Source organism: Eriocheir sinensis, chromosome 51 (assembly GCF_024679095.1).
Source record: "Eriocheir sinensis breed Jianghai 21 chromosome 51, ASM2467909v1, whole genome shotgun sequence".
NCBI lineage: Eukaryota > Metazoa > Arthropoda > Malacostraca > Decapoda > Varunidae > Eriocheir > Eriocheir sinensis.
In genome coordinates this window covers 5,017,917-5,039,894 of record NC_066559.1, presented here as the reverse complement: position 1 = coordinate 5,039,894, position 21,978 = coordinate 5,017,917, and the positions used below count along the sequence as shown (strand labels likewise).

The following is a 21,978-nucleotide window of genomic DNA, read 5'->3' as shown; positions in this document are numbered from 1 at the left end:
ACATACTGGGCCCTTGTTATAAGGTGACCAGATTTCTGAGACAAAATTCCGGGAACATTTTCGGTTCAGAGGCGTGAGAACCTCCAAAACGTGTAGTTTTTTTTGTCATTGAAAAACTAAAACGGGGACACTGCCCTTACCATTCATAAAGCAGCATTCAAAAGTTTCTCTCACCCTATTTATCCTAAATTGCAAAGGAATTGAATAAAAATTCAGTTGATTAACAATGAGTTTTTTTCTCTGATCAAAGTAGCTGAGATCAAGAACATCCATAAAATCAGCTGTAAAAAACAGGTATCAGCCAGACACTTCACCCAAACTAAGGCCTCCTTCTTCTTCCTGGCATTCTGAAATATATAGTAAAAGTAAGAGGATCTTTCAGTCACAGTGAAAACCGGGGACTTTTCCGGGGACAGCAGTAGCCGGGGACAGGTCACTAAAAACTGGGACTGTCCCCGGAAACCGGGGACGTCTGGTCACCCTACCTTGTTAACTTGTTAGACTGGGTTTGTTTAATCATAAGTTGTTAGACTGAGCCAGTTCATAGGTTGACTATACTAAAATATGTTCCTTTGTTTTGTCAGAAGATGTCAAGGGTGATGGGAATTAACCCCCAAAAATTCACTTGACAGGGATACTGGCATAAGTTGCAAGAGCCTTAATTGCTTCCAAATCACCCTATGGTCTTTGATCCTAATGATCGCCACCTACAGAAACAATGTAGATATGGCCTTGCCTGTCATTTATACCCAACTAGATGAGCAAAAAGCATTGATATTATCAATGGAGTAATAACTTTTACATTTCAAAAATTAGTAATCATGTAAAATCAACTTATCCTTGAAAAAAAAAGTGTTGGACCTCTAAAGGCACACAATTGAGGCTCCACCTATACGTACGACATTCTTGGCTGGGCGGATTACTAATGCTTACCTGTACGTGTCAGACCAATGCTGGAATAACCAACAAGAAAGTGTAATGGTAAGAGCTTAAGAAGAGAGACTGGTAAAAACTGAGCCTTGGAAAAAAAAAGGGATGAAATGTGTAACTATTTGCAAGATAATAGTTATGAGTGGACACGTGCTAATCACACATACCATGCAAAAAAGAATATGCATACCTGGGATTCATAGGCCACTGTCGACATTTGGACAGGTGAATAAGCAAGAAAATTTTATTAAAATCATTCAAAGCATTTTGGCACCTTACACACTCACTCTGTAAGTCCTCTGCACATCCATGTACAATATCATACAACAGCAGCACATTCAGCACACATAATATTAAAATATAGAAAAGGCACTCCATTAATCCTTATACAAGCAAAATATTACATTATTTATAACAAAATATAATGACATTTTATGCACACCGTTGGAGGGAATGGTATATAACACTACAAAACACTTGCACACACACATTAGTAAATATATTGACTTAATGATCACATATAATTTTTCAGCAGTAAAGAATTTTGGGACATAGCACTGCAGGAGTTTCTAAACTTCATACTGCTGCTCTTTATGTGAATACATCATATGACCTTTATCAAATTACCTCCAAGAAAACTAAGCAGTGGATGAAAACATAATGAAAGGCTTCTAGTTTCATACATATATGTAAGAGCCCAAAGTCAAAGCAACACATGACAACAAGATTTATTCACATGATTGCTTTAACACTGCTCAATATATTACATCCCATTATTGATAAATGCAAACATTACTTTTCTTTTAAGACTAGGAACAAAATAAATACATATGTTAATAAATTGGCATTAAAACATTTTGAATAATTAAATGTTAAATACTATGTTAAATGTCAAGTAAAACAGTTACTTTCTGTAAAAAGAAAGACACCTTGGAGGAGAGGCTTGACTAACACAACTCTCATCAGACACACAAGACAAAGATCACTATCTTTCTATATCTCTGACACCCTGCTCCCTCAGGGGAACTTCCCTCGGCACACTCAATCCTTCACCGACCAACTCTCTTTCTCTCCTTCTGATACTCATGCACTCTGTTATTTCACTGGTGGTCTCTCCCTTACACCCTCTCTCGCGATCCTGCACTCATATATCCTCTTCAAAAAGTCTTGCTCATTCATTCTCAGCACGTGTCCAAACCATCAGAGCACCAAACCACCCCATAATCCACTACCTATACTGTTACACCATACCAAACCTCTCATTTATACTTGCAGTACTTTCTTCATCCCATCCTGACACACCACATGCATTTCTTATAGCTCATTGCCACAGAGCATATTCGTGTTTGTTGTGCTACATTTAACATCCACATTTCTGATGCATATGAAAGAGATGGGAGGATAATGCTACCATACTTCTTTTCTCCATGCTCACCCTTCTTCCTTTCATAACTCTCTCTAAAGCACTTATTACCTACCTTCCCTTCACTGTCTTCTCCCTCACCCCTCCCTCCATGCCTCCAGTATTTCCCCTCTCCTTGTATGTATATTGTCTAACCTTTAACAAAAACATAATTTTTTTTCTTAGTACATACTTTAATGACGGTAATTTCAACTCAAATTCTCAGTCAAATATTAAAATTGAAGTATCATACTATATTGGAATTCTTCACTCTTTGCTAGCAAAATGTAAAAGTGCCTATTTTCTTTTCCTAAGAGAACTGATTACGATAAAGGTAGTCAAACTACTTTGATATGGTACAATATGGTCAATTTTACCGTTCTTATTATGGAAACTATTTAAGTATTTCTTACAAGATTGGCAGCTCAAATAAAAAATTCAACCCTTAATTTTTTCATGTTGTAGATGAGCAGAAATTTTACAACATTTTATAATTGCATATAATACTCTGTTTGCATAGTTGATAAGTGCTGTTCAGTCTAGTCCCAAGCCTGTCTCTCAGAAGGGATGAGTTTGTCTGTCCCTTTCCATCCCCATGCAGGGGTGTGTACTGTGTAGTGTAATTGTGTACCAGTTGTAGCATCCTTCACTCTGTGACAGAACTGGCAATCTTTATCTATGTATATGTGTCTATAATTCATATTTTTATCTACTCTGATAATTTTGAATAAATATTAATTTAAAGCTATTGATTGCTACTAGTAAGGACTATGATTTCAGTAGGGTAGCAGCCTTAAACTAATATCCTCTGAGTAGAAAACATGTAATATAAAGAGATAGCTACACATACACAGAAAAAGACCCATTAACCATTCTACCACTAAGTGAGGTATTTTGACCAGACCAGAAAAATCCCAGGATCTCAAGAAAGAAAAGATTTCATATAGAAATCCCTGGATATTGAAAGCACCAAAAAAAAAAAATGGTATAGAGGTATTTAAACAAAAACTAGGCATTAAAGGCAAAATATATAAATAAGAAAAAGAGGAGAATACAAAGTGGATGGTAGGGAAACAATATGACATGTCTTATCTATGAAAAGGATTCTATTCCCATGATCCCTGCCTAGAGGACAGATTGAGTGCAGGGAGTTGAGGGGACATTTGAGACCCAAGCCAGCCCACCACAGCTGTGAAAGGCTGAGTGGGATGTATACCTCTTCCTCCTATAATCCTACAAGCTGGATTGTTATACTGCAATGTGTTTAATGATATCTGATACACCACAACGACAACCTTATTCTTGTAATGGTGGAGAGCCTGGGCATACTTTTAGATACAAATCAAGTAAACTAAATAAGAATTAACGACTCCTGATTTCTTTTTCTCTTGTATTGCTCCCTGTAACGATGAATGGCAATGAAAATGGTGATGGAGTTATGTTAACTGATGATAATGAGAATGATGACAACAGTGATGGAATGACATATACTTTTCCTTCTTTCGTGTCTGGAATCTGAACACACCCAAGATCTGTGACTATCACTCTCATAGCATACTAAAAGAGGGATGATGATAGTGAGTGGCTCAAGACAGTCTGGGTTGAAGCTGGGTCATCTCAACACCTCTGTTTGTTTTTTGTCAAAGCTAAACCTGTCAAAAACTTCATCTTTTTTTTCACAAGTATCAAGTTAATAACTTTTCTTCATAGACAAATATATCATTTTTCTTCAGAGAATAAGAAAATGGATATTCAAGCAAAAGTATCGGCACACTAAGCCCCACAGTGACACCCACCACTACACATTCACCTCCTGTGGGGCTTCATCGTGACTGAGTCCTGTGTAACCAATCTTCCTGGTGATGAAGTCCCAGTAAGGAGTAAATAATTTCTTTGCCTTTTCCTTGTGGAAATATAAAACAGCCAGCAACATGGATGTGGTAAACACTAGGAGGAAGGACAGAGCGCCAATGGTGCTTGAGGAATATCCATGTGGATGGCTGCCATGGCCCACAGCACCCATTCTGCCTAGCTTGCTGTGTGAAGAACATGGTAATTCCTGGACCTGTAAATCAAACCAGAATAGTGGTCAGCTACCCAGTGAGGAACATTTAGGCTGAACATTCTAAGCCAACCCAGAAACTGACCTCTATTCTACCCACTCCACAGCACCCACTACACATGAATCTAGAAGAGATTAGTTGTGTTCAACCAAACTTTAAAATATGTAAAGCCCATTTCAGCTACCAACTAGGTTTTTAATTATAATGTTCATCTAGTATTAAAACTATATTTTTTAACTTTTTTTGTGTGTGAACTACATAAAGAATGACTGGATCTTAATATGCATTCTGATTCTCCTGTCAAAGTCAGATCACTATGACCTCTTACCCAACCACCCATAACATGGAGCTTCCTGGAAGGACTGAGTAGTTTTTTGAAGGGATGAATTGACAGTTTTCAGATTTTACTTGAAGAACTATTATGTTAGGTGATGCTGTGTTGAGGATATTTGCCGAGGTCTTCAGCATAAACTTTTATAATATATATATATATATATATATATATATATATATATATATATATATATATATATATATATATATATATATATATATATATATATATATTTTTTTTTTTTTTTTTTTTTTTAGTATAGAGAGCAACTCAAGGACAACAAAAAGAAGATGTAGAAAAAAAGGCCCGCTAACTGATGCTCCCATACAGTGAAAAGTATAGTGGCCAAAAGAGAGGTCAATTTCAGATGGAGAGGTGTCTTGATACACTCTTCTTGAAAGAAGTCAGTCATAGGCAGGAGGAAACACAGACGAAGGAAGGCTGTTCCAGAGTTTACCAGTGAAGGGGATGAAAGAATGGAGATGCTGGTTAACTCTTGCATAAGGGGTTTGGACAGTAAAGGGATGAGTTTGAGTAGAAAGTCGTGTGCAGCAGGGCCGCTGGAGAGGGGAGGCATGCATTTACCAAGTTCAGAAGAGCAGTCTGCATAAAAATATCAATAGAAGATAGAAAGAGATGCAACATGGCAGCAGAATTTAAAAGGTAGAAGGCTGTCAGTAAGAGGAGGGGAGCTGATGAGACGAAGAGCCTTAGACTCCACTCTGTCCAAGAGAGCTGTGTGAGTGGAGCCCCCCCACATGTGAGATGCTTACTCCATACAAGGCCGGACAAGGCCCTTATATATGGAAAGCATCTGTGCGGGGGAGAAGAACTGGTGGAGATATTACAGAACGCCCAACCTCGAGGAAGCTGATTTAGTGAGAGAGATGTGAAGTTTCCAGTTGAGATTTTGAGCTAAGGATAGACCGAGGATGTTTAGTGTTCAAGAAGGAGACAGCTGAGTGTTGTCAAAGAACAGGGGATAGATGTTTGGAAGATTGTGTCAAGTTGATAGGTGGAGAAATTTAAGTTTTTGAGGCATTGAAGGACATAAGGCTCCTTTTACCCCATTTGGAAATGATAGCAAGGTCTGACGTTAAGCATTCTGCAGCCTCCAGTCTGGAGTCTTGCAATTCCTGTTGAGAGGGTCTTCTGTTGAAAGAAGTTAAATAATGTGGAGTGGAGTCGTGAGCGTACGCGTGGATAGGACAGTTTGTTGTGGAAATATATTTGATGTATAACAAAACGAGAGTGGGAGATAGGACAGAGCCACGTGGGACACCACTGTTGATAGGCTTTATGGAAGAACACTGACCGCCTACCATAGCAGAGATAGAACGACCGGAAAGTACACTGGAGATAAAGGAAGAGAGAGAAGGATAAAACCCGAAGGAGGGAAGTTTAGAAAGCAAAGAGTTGTGCCAGGCTTTATCGAAAGCTTTCGATATGTCTAAGCATAACTGAGAAAGTTTCACCGAAACGGCTAAGAGAGGATGACCAAGAGTCAGTTAAGAGGGCAAGAAGATCGCCATTAGAACGCCCATTGCAGAATCCATACTAGCGATCAGATAGAAGATCAGAAGTGGATAGGTGTTTTGAATCTCCCGGTTAAGGACTGATTCAAAAGCTTTGGATGGACATGAAAGTAAAGCTATAGGGAGGTAGTTTGAGGGATTGGAACAGTCACCCTTCTTAGGCACAGGCTGTATGAAGGCATATTTCCAGCAGGAAGGAAAGGTAGATGTTGACAGGCAGAGGCGAAAGAGTTTGACCAGGCAGGGTGTCAGCATGGAAGAACAGTTTTTAAGAACAATAGGAGGCACTCCATCAGGCCCATAAGTCTTCTGGGGGTTGAAGCCAGAGAGGGCATAGAAAACATCATTCTTAAGAATCTTAATAACAAGCAGAAAGGAGTCAGAGGGGGGATGAGTAGGAGGAATATGCCCAGAATCATCCAGAGTGGAGTTGTTACAGAAAGTTTGAGTGAAGAGTTTAGCCTTAGAGATAGATGAGACGGCGGTGCTGCCATCAGGGTTAAGGAGAGGGGGGAAAGATGAAAAAGTGAAACTGGAGGAGATATTTTTGGCCAGGTGCCAGAAGTCTCTGGAAGAATTAGAGAAAGTAAGGTTTTGACATTTACAATGGATGAAAGAGCTTTTGGTAAGTCGAAGAATAGATTTGGCACGATTCCGGGCAGAAATATGTATGTGTGTGTGTATGTATGTATGTGTGTAATATATATATATATATATATATATATATATATATATATATATATATTATATATATATATATATATATATATATATATATATATATATATATATATATATATATATATATATATATATATATATATATATATATATATATATATATATATATATATATATATATATATATATATATATATATATATATATATATATATATATATATATATATATATATATATATATATATATATATATATATATATATATATATATATATATATATATATATATATATATATATATATATATACAAAAAAAAAATTAGTCCTTTTTTTGGTGTCAGTAAGGAATATTATTTTTTCTCATATACTACTAGGAAAATCTTTAAAAAAAAAATCTATTTTTCACTACCAGAACCTCACTTTTTCCTAGATGCATCTGTATGTGCACACTTTAGCAGAGCTCTGCCATGTCTGTATCAAGGTTGCAAAAATCCATATTCTAAACTGCATGTCCATGCCTTACCTCACTGAGAGTTTTGCCGATGTTGGTGCTCGGGTATCCATCAACACACTTCAAGTCACTCCAGCCTTCAATGTTGACCTTAGTTGTGTTCAGCCACTGTATGAAGTTTTTTGAACGACAATCACAATCAAAATTATTTTGCTGCATCCTTATTGTAACTGTAGAGTTGTCTCTGTTGAAGTTGTCTAGTGCCCTCATGGCATCATCAGACAGCCTGCAATGAAACAAAAAAATAATTTGCTCATAAAATATGATCATATTGCTTGGATTAAAAACTGGAAGTCTTCCTTTTATTGCTTTCTACTTTTCTACAACTTATTTTTTCAAGAAGGAAGTATATGGACCACAGACTAGAAAATTAACTTTCTCCATCTTAAGGAAAATATGTAGAATAAATTATTTCCCAAATGTTACTTGAGTGTGTGTGTGTGTGTGTGTATATATATATATATATATATATATATATATATATATATATATATATATATATATATACAGATAGATATAGATTTATTTTTTATTTTTTTAATTTTACAGCACAGAGAGCAACTCGAGGGCAACAAAAAGAAGATTTAAAAAAAAAACCACCCGCTAACTGTTGCGTATGAGTGGATAGGGCAGCTTGTTATGGAAAGAAGATCACTGATGAATAACTGGAAGAGAGTGGGTGATAGGACAGAGCCCTATGGAACACCACTGTTGATAGGTTTAGGGGAACAACAGTGACCGTCTACCACAGCAGAGACAGAACGCCCGGGAAAGAAACTGGAAATAAAGGAACAGAGAGAAGGATAGAATCCGAAAGAGGGCAGTTTAGAAAGCAAAGAGCTGTCCCAAACTCTATCGAAAGCTTTTGATATGTCTAGCGAAACTGAGAAAGTTTCACTGAAACGGTTAAGAGAGGATGACGAAGAATCAATTAAAAGAGCAATAAGATCGCCAGTAGAACGCCCCTTGCGGAACCCATACTGGCGATCAGATAGAAGGTTAGAAGTGGAAAGGTGCTTTAGAATCTTCCGGTTAAGGATTGATTCAAAAGCTTTAAATAGGCAGGAAAGTAAAGCTATAGGGCAGTAGTTTGAGGGATTGGAGATATATATATATATATATATATATATATATATATATATATATATATATATATATATATATATATATATATATATATATATATATATATATATATATATATATATATATATATATATATATATATATATATATATATATCTATATATATATATATATATATATATATATATATATATATATATATATATATATATATATATTTATTTATTTATTTCATAATTACCTAGCAATCATATTTCTTTCCAAGTTGATGTTTCTCAGTGAATGCAGACAGTCTATTCTGAAGTCAAAGTCCCTCAGCCTGTTGTCTGTGAGGAAGAGATCTTGCAACTTTGGTAGCTGACAGAACACTCCAGTGTTGTTCCCTATCGTCCAAATTTCATTCTGCTCCAGATGCAAAGTCTTCAATAAGCTGTAAATTATTTAGATAAATAATAAAAAACAATTAAAACTTAAAGGTATTATGATGTTCCTGTCTCTCAATCTCCATCTTCTAAACCAATGATTCTGACAAACTGATTTTTTTTCTTTGATGTTTGTTCCTGTCATGCTTTACTATAAATATGGGGGTGACATCTTTGCTACTCAACTTTTTTACCAATATGATTCTGACAAACATTTTTTTTTTAATTCTTTGATGTCTGTTCCTGTCGTGTTTTACTATAAATAAGTGGATTATACATCTTTTCAACTCAACTTTTTTATTTTTTTAGCAATGCACAGAGAACAAGACTCCAGATGTGAAGGCTTCAAGTATCAGAGAAAAATGATTAAGGCAAGTTCACTGAATAATGAGAACCACTCTACACTCAGTCTGCATCTTTGTTTACAACTCTGATAAACCTACTTCTCAAAGTGCTTGAATTTCTGTTTATATAATATTACTTTATATATATTAGAAGAATGTGGGTGTCACCTTTCCTACACAGGCTTTCTAACAATAATATCACACAAAAAAGTCTCTAATCTTATATATAAATAAAATAACTCCACATAAGTGTTGACAAAAATAATGAACATCCAGAATCAACATACCTTTGACCAGTCATAGTAAATATTCAAATTCAGTTGGGCTTTATTTTAGTTGTGCTGAATTTCAAAACACAGAATAGTAAAACTAGCTTAGAGAATGCATATCTACTAAATAATTTTTAATAGATTCAGAATAGCATATCTCAATGAAATATGCAGCTGTTTTCTATGTTACTACAAGAAAGCACCTCATATGACTTACTCTAATGTGCTCTCATAGAAAATATCCTCGAGGCTGAGCAGGTAGTCTGAGGAGTTGATCTTCTCTGAGAAGGCATTGGTCAGATGGAGGTGTTCCAGTGAATCAAAGGAACTGAATAATCTTGGCCTCTCCTTTTTGTCGGTGATGTCCAAGTCATTGTGATTAAGGATGAGGGTTTTGACACGATACACCTAGAGAAACCACAAGGTGGTTTTAAAAAAAGTGTATTACACATTTTGCAGCTGAGTAACAGCATACTTCACTGAAAAGGTTAAGGCATAATACAGAAGAGCCCTATACAAAACTCTAACTGATATTCAATACCAAACAAATATTATAGTGTATTCACATAAAAAATAAATATTTACATCACAACTAGAGGGTACTTGAATATGAAATCAAAGATGGAAATTATTTACTGAGCTATGCACTACAAACGTACCCTATACCTATAACACAAGTTTGATACTGTTTGAATCTGAAAGAAAATTAAAGCAAGGACAACAGCTAACTAATAATGTCATTGTCCTTTGCTAGGGAAGGCAACATAAAGAAGGAATAAAAGTATTGGGAGCTACAAATATGAAAGGACATGACATGACTGCATCCATTTCTATAAACATTATCTAAAGTAAAAAAATATATATATAAATACAGCTGTCTGATATCATTTGTCATTATACTTTAAGACAAATAACTGCTTAAAGTGATTGAGTTTTAAAGTCCAGTCCACATCACATTACAACTTTTTTGTTTCTAAATATGCTCTTAAAGTTGTGATTAACCAAGTAATAATTATTGCACAATAAGAAGTGTGACACTGAAAATAAGGAAATACCAACACCGTCAAAAACTTACCCTATGGAATGTTTTTCCCTGAATGAAGCGAATGTGGTTGTTGGACATGTCAATGACGTCAAGGTCATTATAAAACAGAGTCTTGTTGAACATGTTTATTGGTAAGGTTGGGATTGTGTTTCCAGTGAAGATGAAAACTTCAGTCCTGAAATGAAAAGAAAAAAGTTAATTCTACATTGGAAAAAATGCACAATAGGTAGGCAATAAAAGGGTAATACTTTATAAGAAGTCCGCCTCCCCCTCCGCCACTCCAGCCCCCCCTACCTCCAAAGGCAAGCCTGGAAGTTAAAAAGCCACAGTACTACTAGAATGGGAAATAACCTAACATACTTCTCCTGAGTTCTCCAACAGAAAAGTCAGAAGGGGAAAGTGGTGGGTCCAAAGAATATCTCTAATAAAATCCATCAAAGTGTTTTGTACAGTAGCAAGCAGTCTCTGGTGCCAGGCCAATTTGCAGATGATATTGTTAGCACAGTGAAAGCTTGCTGCAGAGGTAAAGGAAAAGTTGGGGTCATGCACTATGGCTGGGTATGGCCTCAGTGTTCATCTGTGCTTCATAAATTTGACAGGATGTGTGAGAGGAAAAACTGAAAGTGAACATTGGCAAGAGTAAGGTTATTCTTTATGGGAGGGTAAGAGAGCAGACTATTGATTTTGCAAAGCCATACTGAGTTATGACAAGGGCAAGAGAGTGTAAGATCTGCTGGTTGGAAGAGAGTGGAGGAAGTGGCTGAGTATAAGTATTTAGGAACAGTTCTGTGTAAGCATGGGAGAATGGAGGGAGAGGTGAGGGACAGAGTAGTGGAGGGCAAACAAGTAATAGATGCATTGGAGTTATGGAAGGAGTGTAAAAATGGGGGCAAAGGGTATGAAGGAACAGTATCCACCTCCTAACTCTGTCATATGCATAAAATATGGGGATGAGGAATGCAACACAGCAATCACGAATACATGGAGCGAAAATTAGGTATATAGGAGGTGCATGTGGTATGTCAGGAAGGAATGAAAAGTAATTAATGTATGTGTGAGAGGTTTAGTATGGGTGTAACAGTGAAGGAAGTAGATTATGGAGTGGTTGAATTGGTTTTGGGTGGTGCTTAGGGATGGTGTGGACATATGATGGGAATGAATGAGGATGACTTTGGGAAGAGAGTACATGAGGGCAGGATTGAGGGAGAGGGTGTCAGGGGGAAGACTTCCAGTGAAACCACAAATATTGGAGGAGTTGGTAGGGGAGGAATTGAGTGTGCTGAGAGGACCATCCTGTGTGGTGAAGTTGTAAGCACACCTAGCTATGTATTGCATCCTTTGTTGCAGAGCTATGAAGCCAGGGCCAGATTGCTTAATGGTTAATCCAGGCCTTTATGAAGTTGATCATTTTTTTGCACAAGAAACACACTCACTCCTCTGGAAGACTATGTAGCATGGACGCTGTTCGGAAGCCTGAATTGGTGCAGTTGACAGTGTACTTCATCTGCCTGTGCCCATCATAGGGGGAGTACGCCATGCCACAGCTACAGCGGTTCAGGAAAGCCGAGGGACAGGAGGTGTTGGTGGCCGAGATTTGGTGTCCTCCCCACAGCACACAGCACCACACCACCAAAAACCACACCTTTGCCAACACCTGTAAAGTACCACCTTCATTAAAATGCTTTTCAATACTAATCCTTTTCTTCCACGTCATGTCCTGACCCTTAAAATATATATGAAATATATCTGGAAGAAAGCTGAAGTTTATGAAATGAAAGAGCAGCATTCTGAAGATCATCAAATAAATCATCCTTTACCTAATACATTTCCATCATTCTAATGTTTGTTTTCTTCAGAAACAGGTAGGATAGGAATATGAAAGAGAACCAGAGAAAAATAACAAAACCTAAATTAATCCAAGCACAATAGCTGGAAAATGAATAAGTAACTCTGACAACAAAAACCTGAAATTAAAAAAAAAATAATGATCCACCAACAAGAGATGCATAACACAGTAGAGTGAGTGCCATGGGAATATATGGCCATTCAAACAAACTCCGAGAAAAAACATATCACCATCGAAGGTATACATGCAGTGACCTCAGCATTTTATTTATTTGCATTTATATTGCTCTGGCAAGCTTGATTTCAAAGTTGGCCTATAATTATTGTACTTGAGTCCAAGTTCAAGAACATAATCATCACAAATCAAAGTACAAGTACTGCCTAGTTCTGTGGCTGGAATAAAAATGTTATGCAATACACAGACTCCACTCTTACCCCCAGACCCCTCCACCCCACCCCCTTACCCTTCACCTCCATTACCCCAACCCCTTCACACTCTCCCTTACCCTCCTGAATTCCACTCACCAACCCACCACCTCAACCATGCCAGACTCAACCGTCCAACCCATCACTCCCCCCACACACACACAGACCCCAACCCCCTACCACACTCCCCACTTCTACCTCCCTTAACCCCATTCCCCACTCTCCCTAACCCATACCCCAATCTCTACCCCTCATCTCCATTTCGAAGAATGATTTTATTGGAGATAACTCTACGGGGGCACCACTATGGTTAATTTCGCATAGTGCACACACACACACACACACACACACACACACCATGCCGTAACCACCTTGAGGCAGACGAGGCATATCTTTTACCCTTTCCCCCCCTTTATCAGCTTGTTCAATCCACCTCATTTGCGGGGGAGCATCCCCCCGACAGGTTATGGCCCTGGCACACACACACACACACACACATACGTGCGCGGGAAGAATTAAAAATATCAAAGTCTACATAAATTACAACATGAGATATATATATATATATATATATATATATATATATATATATATCTATATATATATCTATATATATATATATATATATATATATATATATATATATATATATATATATATATATATATATATATATATATATATATATATATATATATATATATATATATATATATATATATATATATATATATATATATATATATATATATATATATATATATATATATATATATTCGAAAAAATCACAGCTGAAAATTTATACGCTCGTGCCAAGTCAATATTTCCTACTCGAAGAGAAAACCGTCTGATATCTGGACGATAACTCCTGTTTTCTTTTGCGCTGCAATTAACGTCGTTAAGCTCTTTTGAGGGGCTGGTGGATGGGCCAAGCCCGTTAGTGGCACAGGCGAATCATATTTGAGGCTGCCGTGCCAGGCTGCTACTCTAGTTGTAATACATTCAGCACGTGTAAGGAGCAAACTGTACACCCAAGCTTGAGTCTAGTTAGCAATGTCCTCACACTAATAGCCTGCAGGGAAAAGTAGGCTATAATTATGAGGCATGTTGAACAACAAACAAGTGCGACAACTACACAGCTGGAGTTCGAACCTGGGCCCGTGGATTCGTAGCTAGGCCTAGCAACCACTACATCGAAAAAGCCCATGCGACAATTTTCACGCATGTTCTGGAGACAGTAATTCGAGGGGACCACCCACCCGCCAATCCCATGAGGTAAAAAGGTAGTACTTGTACTTCCCTTTTAGTCGCATATATGACAGGTGGTGATGTGCAGAAACATGTACATCTCAAGTATCTTTGTTTATGATAAAGGCCTTACTCAGAGCTGAAAAAGGAGGGGGTGGTCTTATTCCACTAAATGTGGACCTTTGTAGCCACTTGAAGAGGGACGAGTGGCGAGCGAAGCGAGATAGCCTAAATCAGCTGGGGGTTCGGGATATTGAAAAATTGACATTTCTGGGTGCATTTTCCTGCTGTTTATCCAAGTAAAGACAGTTAACGGAATAAGAATAACAAGAAAATCCTTAATATCCTATATCTCTAGAAATGCAACAGAAAAGTCTCAGTTTTCGTTTTGACTTTCTCAAAAAGTGGACCTTTTAGCAGATGGTGGGTTCGTCCGACCCCCCTCCATGGCTACGGCATTGATGATACACATGGGGTTCACACTTCTACGTGATTGACAACCGTTAGTAAGTTGCTACACTCGCAGTCAACTCCCATTCACCTAGCAAGAAAAGTTTCCTATGCCATTAATGAACACCTGCCTACTCCATAGTACATAATGTGCTCTCTCTCTCTCTCTCTCTCTCTCTCTCTCTCTCTCTCTCTCTCTCTTTGAGAATATCAAGTTATGATGTGAAATAAATTTCATAAAATAATCTAGCAACCATAAAGCATTTTTTTATAATCCACTGGCGCCACACAAATCGCCTTGCAATGCCAGTCAGCCCGCGGTGAACGTAACATCCGCGTGTGTAAGGTCCCGCTGACAGATATCCGCACTCGCAAACGTCTGACCTTTGACATCCGACATATCCTTGATGCCTGAAATGACACACACACACACACACACACACACACACACACACACACACATATATATATATATATATATATATATATATATATATATATATATATATATATATATATATATATATATATATATATATATATATATATATATATATATATATATATATATATATATATATATATATATATATATATATATATATATATATATATATATATATATATATATATATATATATATATATATATATATATATATATATATATATATATATATATATATATATATATATATATATATATATATATATATATAGGATGGCTAGAGATTAATAAGAAGATTGAAGTTATGTTCGGCACTTATGCTCGCATCAAAGTTTAGAGAAGCTCAAGAAACAGACAAACAGTGTATGTATAGACAACTATTATCAAACAAACATCTCATTAGAACCGTAATAAAAAGACATAAGATTTAGCTTGTTAACAGAAGCCTATAATTAGCCTTCACCGTTGTTTAAATCTAATGGAATAAATATAACAAGAAAAATCGTGTGTTATACCTGTCATGAGGCTCACGGTATATGGGTCAGATATGGACACTGACCAAGTCTGGCAAACAATGGAGAAGTGCCCAAGGGAAGTGAACAGGTTACTTCCGGAAATTACTAAAATAAACGAGAAAACTGAAAATGGTTTGGAGAACAGTCATAAGTTGATGACAGGATATCGGCACTCAAATATCAAGACGCATATGTAGAAGAGGAAAACAGGATAGAGTGAGACTGGAAAATAACTGATATTAAAAGACCCAAATAGCTTGCTAAAATCTATAAATTTGCGCAACGTTTACATCGAAATTGGAAACTAAAAGCACAGGACAGATCGAGGGGAGTGGAAACGCTTGATATGTGTGTGTGTGTGTGTGTGTGTGTGTGTGTGTGTGTGTGTGCTTCAGGTTAAACAGGTGTAGGTCTGGAGGGGGCAGATCACCTGTTCCTCAGTGATGCCCGGCAGGTGCATCTAGTCAGCGAGTCAGGTGGGTTTGGCAGGTGCGTGGGGGGCGGGGAGGGGTCGCGTGTGGGGCGTTGCTTTGTACCGAGGTCACAGTGTTCTGCTCAGCTAAGGTGTCTTACCTAATTAGGGTGTGACCACGTAATTATTAATGAAAATGTTACATTGAAAATAATGATCGATGAAGAAACATATATATATATATCAATCTTCAAAAAACTAAAACTATTCAGGATATTGGAAGCTTGGCAACGTTGCTATCGAGAGGGTGTGGGTTGGGCTTGACTGGGCGAGGCTCACGCCTTTCCTTTTCACCTGTTGATCACTCGCCGCTGCTCTATGTGGAGAAATCACCGACACATTTGTAGGATTTAGATAACATCACTTGCCTGACGAAAGAAACTGAAATTCTAACGTGTGAGGCATGCATTCATGGCGTCATGTGCAACGTGCGGTGAATTCGTAGTGACCGATCACCGCCGCCCGTGTCACTATTCTTCCTCTCCTTCGGTAAAGTAACGTCCCATTTTGGATCCACGCCCGACGGAAGTGACTGGAAACCTCCAAGACAACACTGACCTGGATTGCAGTAATCGAGTTTCTGTTGACGTAATCGATTGGGAAAGTAACATTATAATGCAAAAGAAATCACGTTTATTGTTTTTGCGTTGAGTTTCACTTCCAGTTTGCCCTTTGCGTTAGGTCAGCGGTGCGGGAGATCTCGGCTACCCACACTCTGCTGACTCCTGTAACATACCCTAACAAGTGCATGCCTCCTCCACGGTCTCATAAGCACATGAACAAAGGCATGAACGAGTAAGAATGACCCCTAATTCTTGATTGGCTTGCACCACCCTCCCGTGATTCGCCAGAAAGCTCTTTCTTGTCCAAATGACGGAGGGATCAGGGATGGGACAAACCAACACTTTTACTTGTATAGTTATTCATCAAGGACAAGAATGGGGAAGTAGAGGATCATATAAAGCGAAAAGGGATAAAGGCGACAGACAGAATGAACGCCGGAGCTGGCTCGACCTTGCAAGGGACGGAAGCCTTCATCTCTCTCCTCCCCCGGAGACTTCGATGCAGACATTGCTAAATAAGGCGCTGGCCCTGCCGTTCCCTCCTTCCTGCCGTGCTGACCCTGCAGGAGGTTGGAGAGTGAGCCGGACACCTGACGGACAGGAAGGTGTTCCCCAGGCGGCGTGGCGGCAGGATATATTGTAGCCTGACTAATAACCCTTGAGAGGCCCAGCACCGCCCTCACCCCACACAGCATCTGCTCCTCGCCGGCCTCCAGGCGACACACGCTGGGGAATTCTGAGCCTCTACATATAACGGAGTCAAGTGTAGTCTTACCATCGCGGATCAATTCCTTTAGAACATAGAATAAATCCAGGGAGAAGCACTCAACACACCCTCTTCCTTCACAGCCTGACACTCACTGAACCTGAGTGAGGGCCCTGAGGCAGTGGCCAGTGAGGCTGAGCTGCGGTTGCCAAGTCTAGGGGGTGGGCAGGAACCGATACCGGTACCAGTACTAAGGGTACCGGCTAAACGGTACGGTACCTGTACTAGTATTGACTCCAGCAGGTGTGAAGTGGATCCACCATAAGCCTCCCTTCATTTCCTCCTCCTCCTTCTCTCTCTCTCTCTCTATCTATCTCTCTTTCTCTACCTATAAGACAATATGTACGTATAGTTGGTATATTCCAAAAAAAAAAAACTCTTTCAGCTGTTCTTTCACAAACATTAGTGGCTTTCGCTGTTCTTGCAGTTACTTTTGTGGGTGGTATGATAAATCCTCTGTTTTTTTGGTTTTTTTCGTGTAAAAAGTACTTGTTTACATTGTAATTGAGTTCTTTCTCGTGGCTGTGGAGCTAATGACGACGTGGAGGGGCAGATAGAGGGAATGGTGGGAGAGCGGGACACCTGCTGACCTTTCCATGACCTTGAGAGAAGTGACCTGGCTGAGGCTGGCTCTGGGATTAGCAAAATGACAATGTTGGAATACAACCTTGTCAAGTGTCGTGGTATTTATACAAAACCTTTGTTATTATTTTAAAAACGAAACAATCTTAACGCTATATGACTTTTTTTTTTTTTTTTTTTTTTTTTTTTTTTTACGTCGCTGCCTGTTGCGCCGGTAGGCATCTTCCTGGTGGGGCCTGATGGTCGGCCCAAGGCTTCTTCCAGGTGGGGCCTGATGGTCGGCCCAAGGCTTCTTCCAGGTGGGGCCTGATGGTCGGCCCAGCCCGTTCTGGCGCAGGCGAGTGTTTATAGTGGCGCCATCTTGCATTGGCTCATGCTGCCCCCCGGAACTCGTTCTTGATTCGCTTGGACGGCTTCCTCTAGAGTCCGGGTTGATGGGTGGTCTTCAGGACAGCATGTGGGTAGTTTTAAGCCACTCGGCGGTGACTGAAAAATCCGAGTGGTAGCGTGGGGATTCGAACCCGCGTCGTCCATCACGCGGTGAATGTGGGCCCAGTACGCTACCACTTCGGCCACCGCCTTACTGGATTATCCAGTTATTTAATTAAATTCATTTAAAGGTAGTAAATAGCTGACATATGAGAGGAAGCGAGAGGTGTTATGTGTGGCAGGGTGCGGGGCGGGGCTGACCCGCAGCTCTCACCCCGTCCGGCAGATTCTCCTGGAACGACTATAGTTCACCCTCAGTCCCTCCAAAGTCAAATTATAACGTATGATTAGTCCTTGAGTCCCTCATTTGCTCCTCACACGAGTGAAAGGCTGAGAGACTGAGCCTGAGTGGATGTCTCGGTGATATGCATGGATATTCTCTCTCTCTCTCTCTCTCTCTCTCTCTCTCTCTCTCTCTCTCTCTCTCTCTCTCTCTTCTGAATATTTACTTTTCCGATAAAAAAAAATCGCCATATGGTTATTATGGATGGAATCATAGTCTAAAAACAATAACAGCATATAGCTATTAGCAAACCTTTAAAAAAGAGAATTGGACATGAAGAATTATCTAATAGATGATTAAATAATAGAGGCGGGAGGGAGGAGGCAACCATGGAGGTATTATAACAGGAGGCGCCTTCCCGCGCCGTCCTCATACAGGCGAGTGAAGCCAGTGGGCGGAGCTTACCGAGTCTGTGGGCGGAGCTTACAATCGGCAGATAGACCCAAGACATTGCGATCTCCTGGGCTGAACTAAGGGAATTTACCACTTGTTTTGCATACTAGACAAAAAAAAAAAAAATGATGGTTTGAGTTACGAAAAGTACATAATATTTTCCTATATATTTAATGTAGATCTATTATCAACAGCATTTAAGGTCAAGGCAGTCCCGTGGCTTAAATTTAGCAATGAAAGGGCATTCCATGACATAGTGTTGCAGTGTGTGGCCCCTCGGCCTAGCACGCAGCGAGCAGCAGACACAGGGGAGTTACTAACCTCCCAGTAGTACCTATAGCCTTGCCCAAGGCGCATTGCTACCACATCCTGAGGTGCACTTTGTCGCCCATAGGGGTAAACACAGTGGTGGGAGACACTAGCATAGTGGAGGCTGCTGGTGCTGCCATTGTCACAGCAGTGTCTGAGTTGGGTAGCAATGCTATTATGGAAATAATCCCTAATTCTATTCTTAACATAGCTAAGCGTATAGTCAGTGCCAGGGTCCACTGTGTCATCCTGAAGGGCACGTCGAGCAAGGTAGTCTGCCTTTTCATTGTGCTGGATGCCCACATGGGAGGGCAGTGCAGGGCACCCAGGAGAAGTGGACTGTGGCACCTGTGGCCTCAAGGGCATGGAGGGCAGTCAGGCACTTAGTCACAAGATCACAGTCTGTAGGGAAGGAGGACACAAGTTCATGTAATGCAGCCTGGCTATCGACAAACAAGTATACATCTTTGCGGAAAGCTGCTACAGTGTGAAGAGCCTTAAGTATGGCATACAGCTCAGCCCGGGTCGAGGACAGGTACCCTGGCAGCCGCCTGGTAACCTCAATGTCAGTGTACAACAGAACTGCAGATTTCTATCATATGTAGCCCTATCTGGTTATACAGTTCTCAACTCACCTGTGAAATGATGTAGAACCACTACGCTCCCTTTTCGTACAGCCATATATGCTGAACAGACAGGCATTGTATGCACTTTCAATGCGTCCACTGGATCAGCTGATAGATGTTTTGAGTCTAAGGGGGGAGGGGAGACAGCGGACCAATAGCGCTTTGGCTTCGCGTTCGTGACGTCATGGCGGCTCCTCCATGGAGGCAACAATGCAGAAAAAAAACATGGTGGCCGATGGGAAGACGCGCTGCGATCTTACCAAGGTCTGTCTCGCCTCCACAGCTCCTCTCACTCCACCCTCCCTCCCCTTTTTGTCTCTTTTTTTTAGCTCTCCCAAACCACCTCCCACCCTTGGGTAATGGGTGCTTCGCACTCCGGCGACGTCAGTGACTCATGCGTCTGGCAGGTAGGGCCTCCCATACTGCACGCTATCTCCTAAACTCTGGTCGGTACCACTACCACTGGTACCCAAGTTTTCGGTACCGGTACTCAAATTAACGGTACCTTCAAATCCCTATTGCCAACCCGCGGAGACTTCTTGATCCATAGCCTACAGACTCCATAGACGGATCAGTGGAGAGTACTACAAATGTGAACAAACTCTATAAAATAAGTAATAACATAATTTACGGGTAGAACACAAACCAAACATTTAAGCTTATCAGCGGAGCTGCCTTGTATAGCAGGAGCTGCCTTAATTTCTATTGTATAGTTCAGGAGCAGCCTTGTATAGGCCAACCGGCCTCTTGCAGACTCCTTACGTTCTTATGTTCTTATCCACTAATTATCACTCCTTTTCTTTACAGGTCTGCTGAGTTGCCATGTGACAATGTATACATGCTGTCATACTGTTTACAGCCGAGACTAGTGACTTACTTTGATGCTTGTCACCAGTGACAATATCATCTCAATCGCAGCTGAAGAATGAGTTGAGATTACCCGGACAAATGGATTGCCTGCTGCTCCGGCCGACACCAGTCACTTAGTTTCCCTCACAAGGGAGTCTTCTTGCCAACTCCTTCAGGCTCAGTCTTTCTGCAAGTGCCACTTTTGTGTTACATGTTCTGCAGTCATTTCTATTTCCGAGCTGCCTCTTATCTTCATACTTGATGATGGTCGAACATCAGTGTAGTAGTCAAAACTTCATGGAGTCACTGGTTCATTTACATCTTGAGCAAACAATTGACTGAGGAGTAGATAAACTATCCTGAACCCGGATCGGGAACCTCTCCTTGGTGTGAGAGAGAGAGAGAGAGAGAGAGAGAGAGAGAGAGAGAGAGAGAGAGAGAGAGAGAGCAATATAAATATTCTCTCGAGATAGACTGGGGAGGATTGCTTATACAAAGGCTTTGAACCAAGAAACTGCATCAATTTCCTGCAGTGGCAATCTCTTCATTCTATTGGTATCTATGTAAGGCAAGACTAGAGAACACAGTTTCATCCTTAACCCAAAAGGACTTCTAGATCCCCCTTGAAACCATACTTAGGTGGATTGCTGACACACATCCTAGGAATACTTGGAGTGATTACAGCTTTCTGCTGGCTTTGAACATATATAACTAGATATCAGCCACAGGCAAATTTTGATGAGCAAGGAAATATGAAGTAATTATACAAAAAAGTAGTAATTCGATAGGGGAGAAAAGTAATGCTGGGAACACTATGAGAAAAAAAACGGCATATGTAACAATTATTGATGAAAGAACCTACGGTTGGTGCTCAGATACAAGGGCATGTTATGTTGGCTTTAGTGACCATGGAACTTGAGAGAAACCCTAATAATTAAGAATCATGAAAGCTGTATACACAGTATTACTATATGGGGCTCAAAGTAAGCTTACAAAAGACTATCACAAACTTTATTACACTTATTCACAAGAGGCAGTCAACATTACTCCATATAAACATATGCTGTACAGAAGCCAATCATCATCTTAAA

General features: G+C 39.6%; 1 protein-coding gene across 1 annotated transcript; it reads right to left on the bottom strand.

Moving 5' to 3' along the window:
* Positions 1 to 1,160: 1,160 nt before the first annotated feature.
* LOC126982587 (toll-like receptor 5) lies at positions 1,161 to 17,501 on the bottom strand. Its single transcript, XM_050834763.1, has 7 exons — positions 17,366 to 17,501; positions 12,058 to 12,278; positions 10,655 to 10,799; positions 9,797 to 9,987; positions 8,786 to 8,974; positions 7,471 to 7,684; positions 1,161 to 4,397 (listed from the first exon to the last, which is right to left on the bottom strand). The coding sequence occupies exons 1-7, from the start codon at positions 17,366 to 17,368 to the stop codon at positions 4,131 to 4,133; spliced, it is 1,230 nt and encodes a 409-aa protein (XP_050690720.1). The 5' UTR covers positions 17,369 to 17,501; the 3' UTR covers positions 1,161 to 4,130.
* Between the last annotated feature and the right edge of the window lie 4,477 nt (positions 17,502 to 21,978).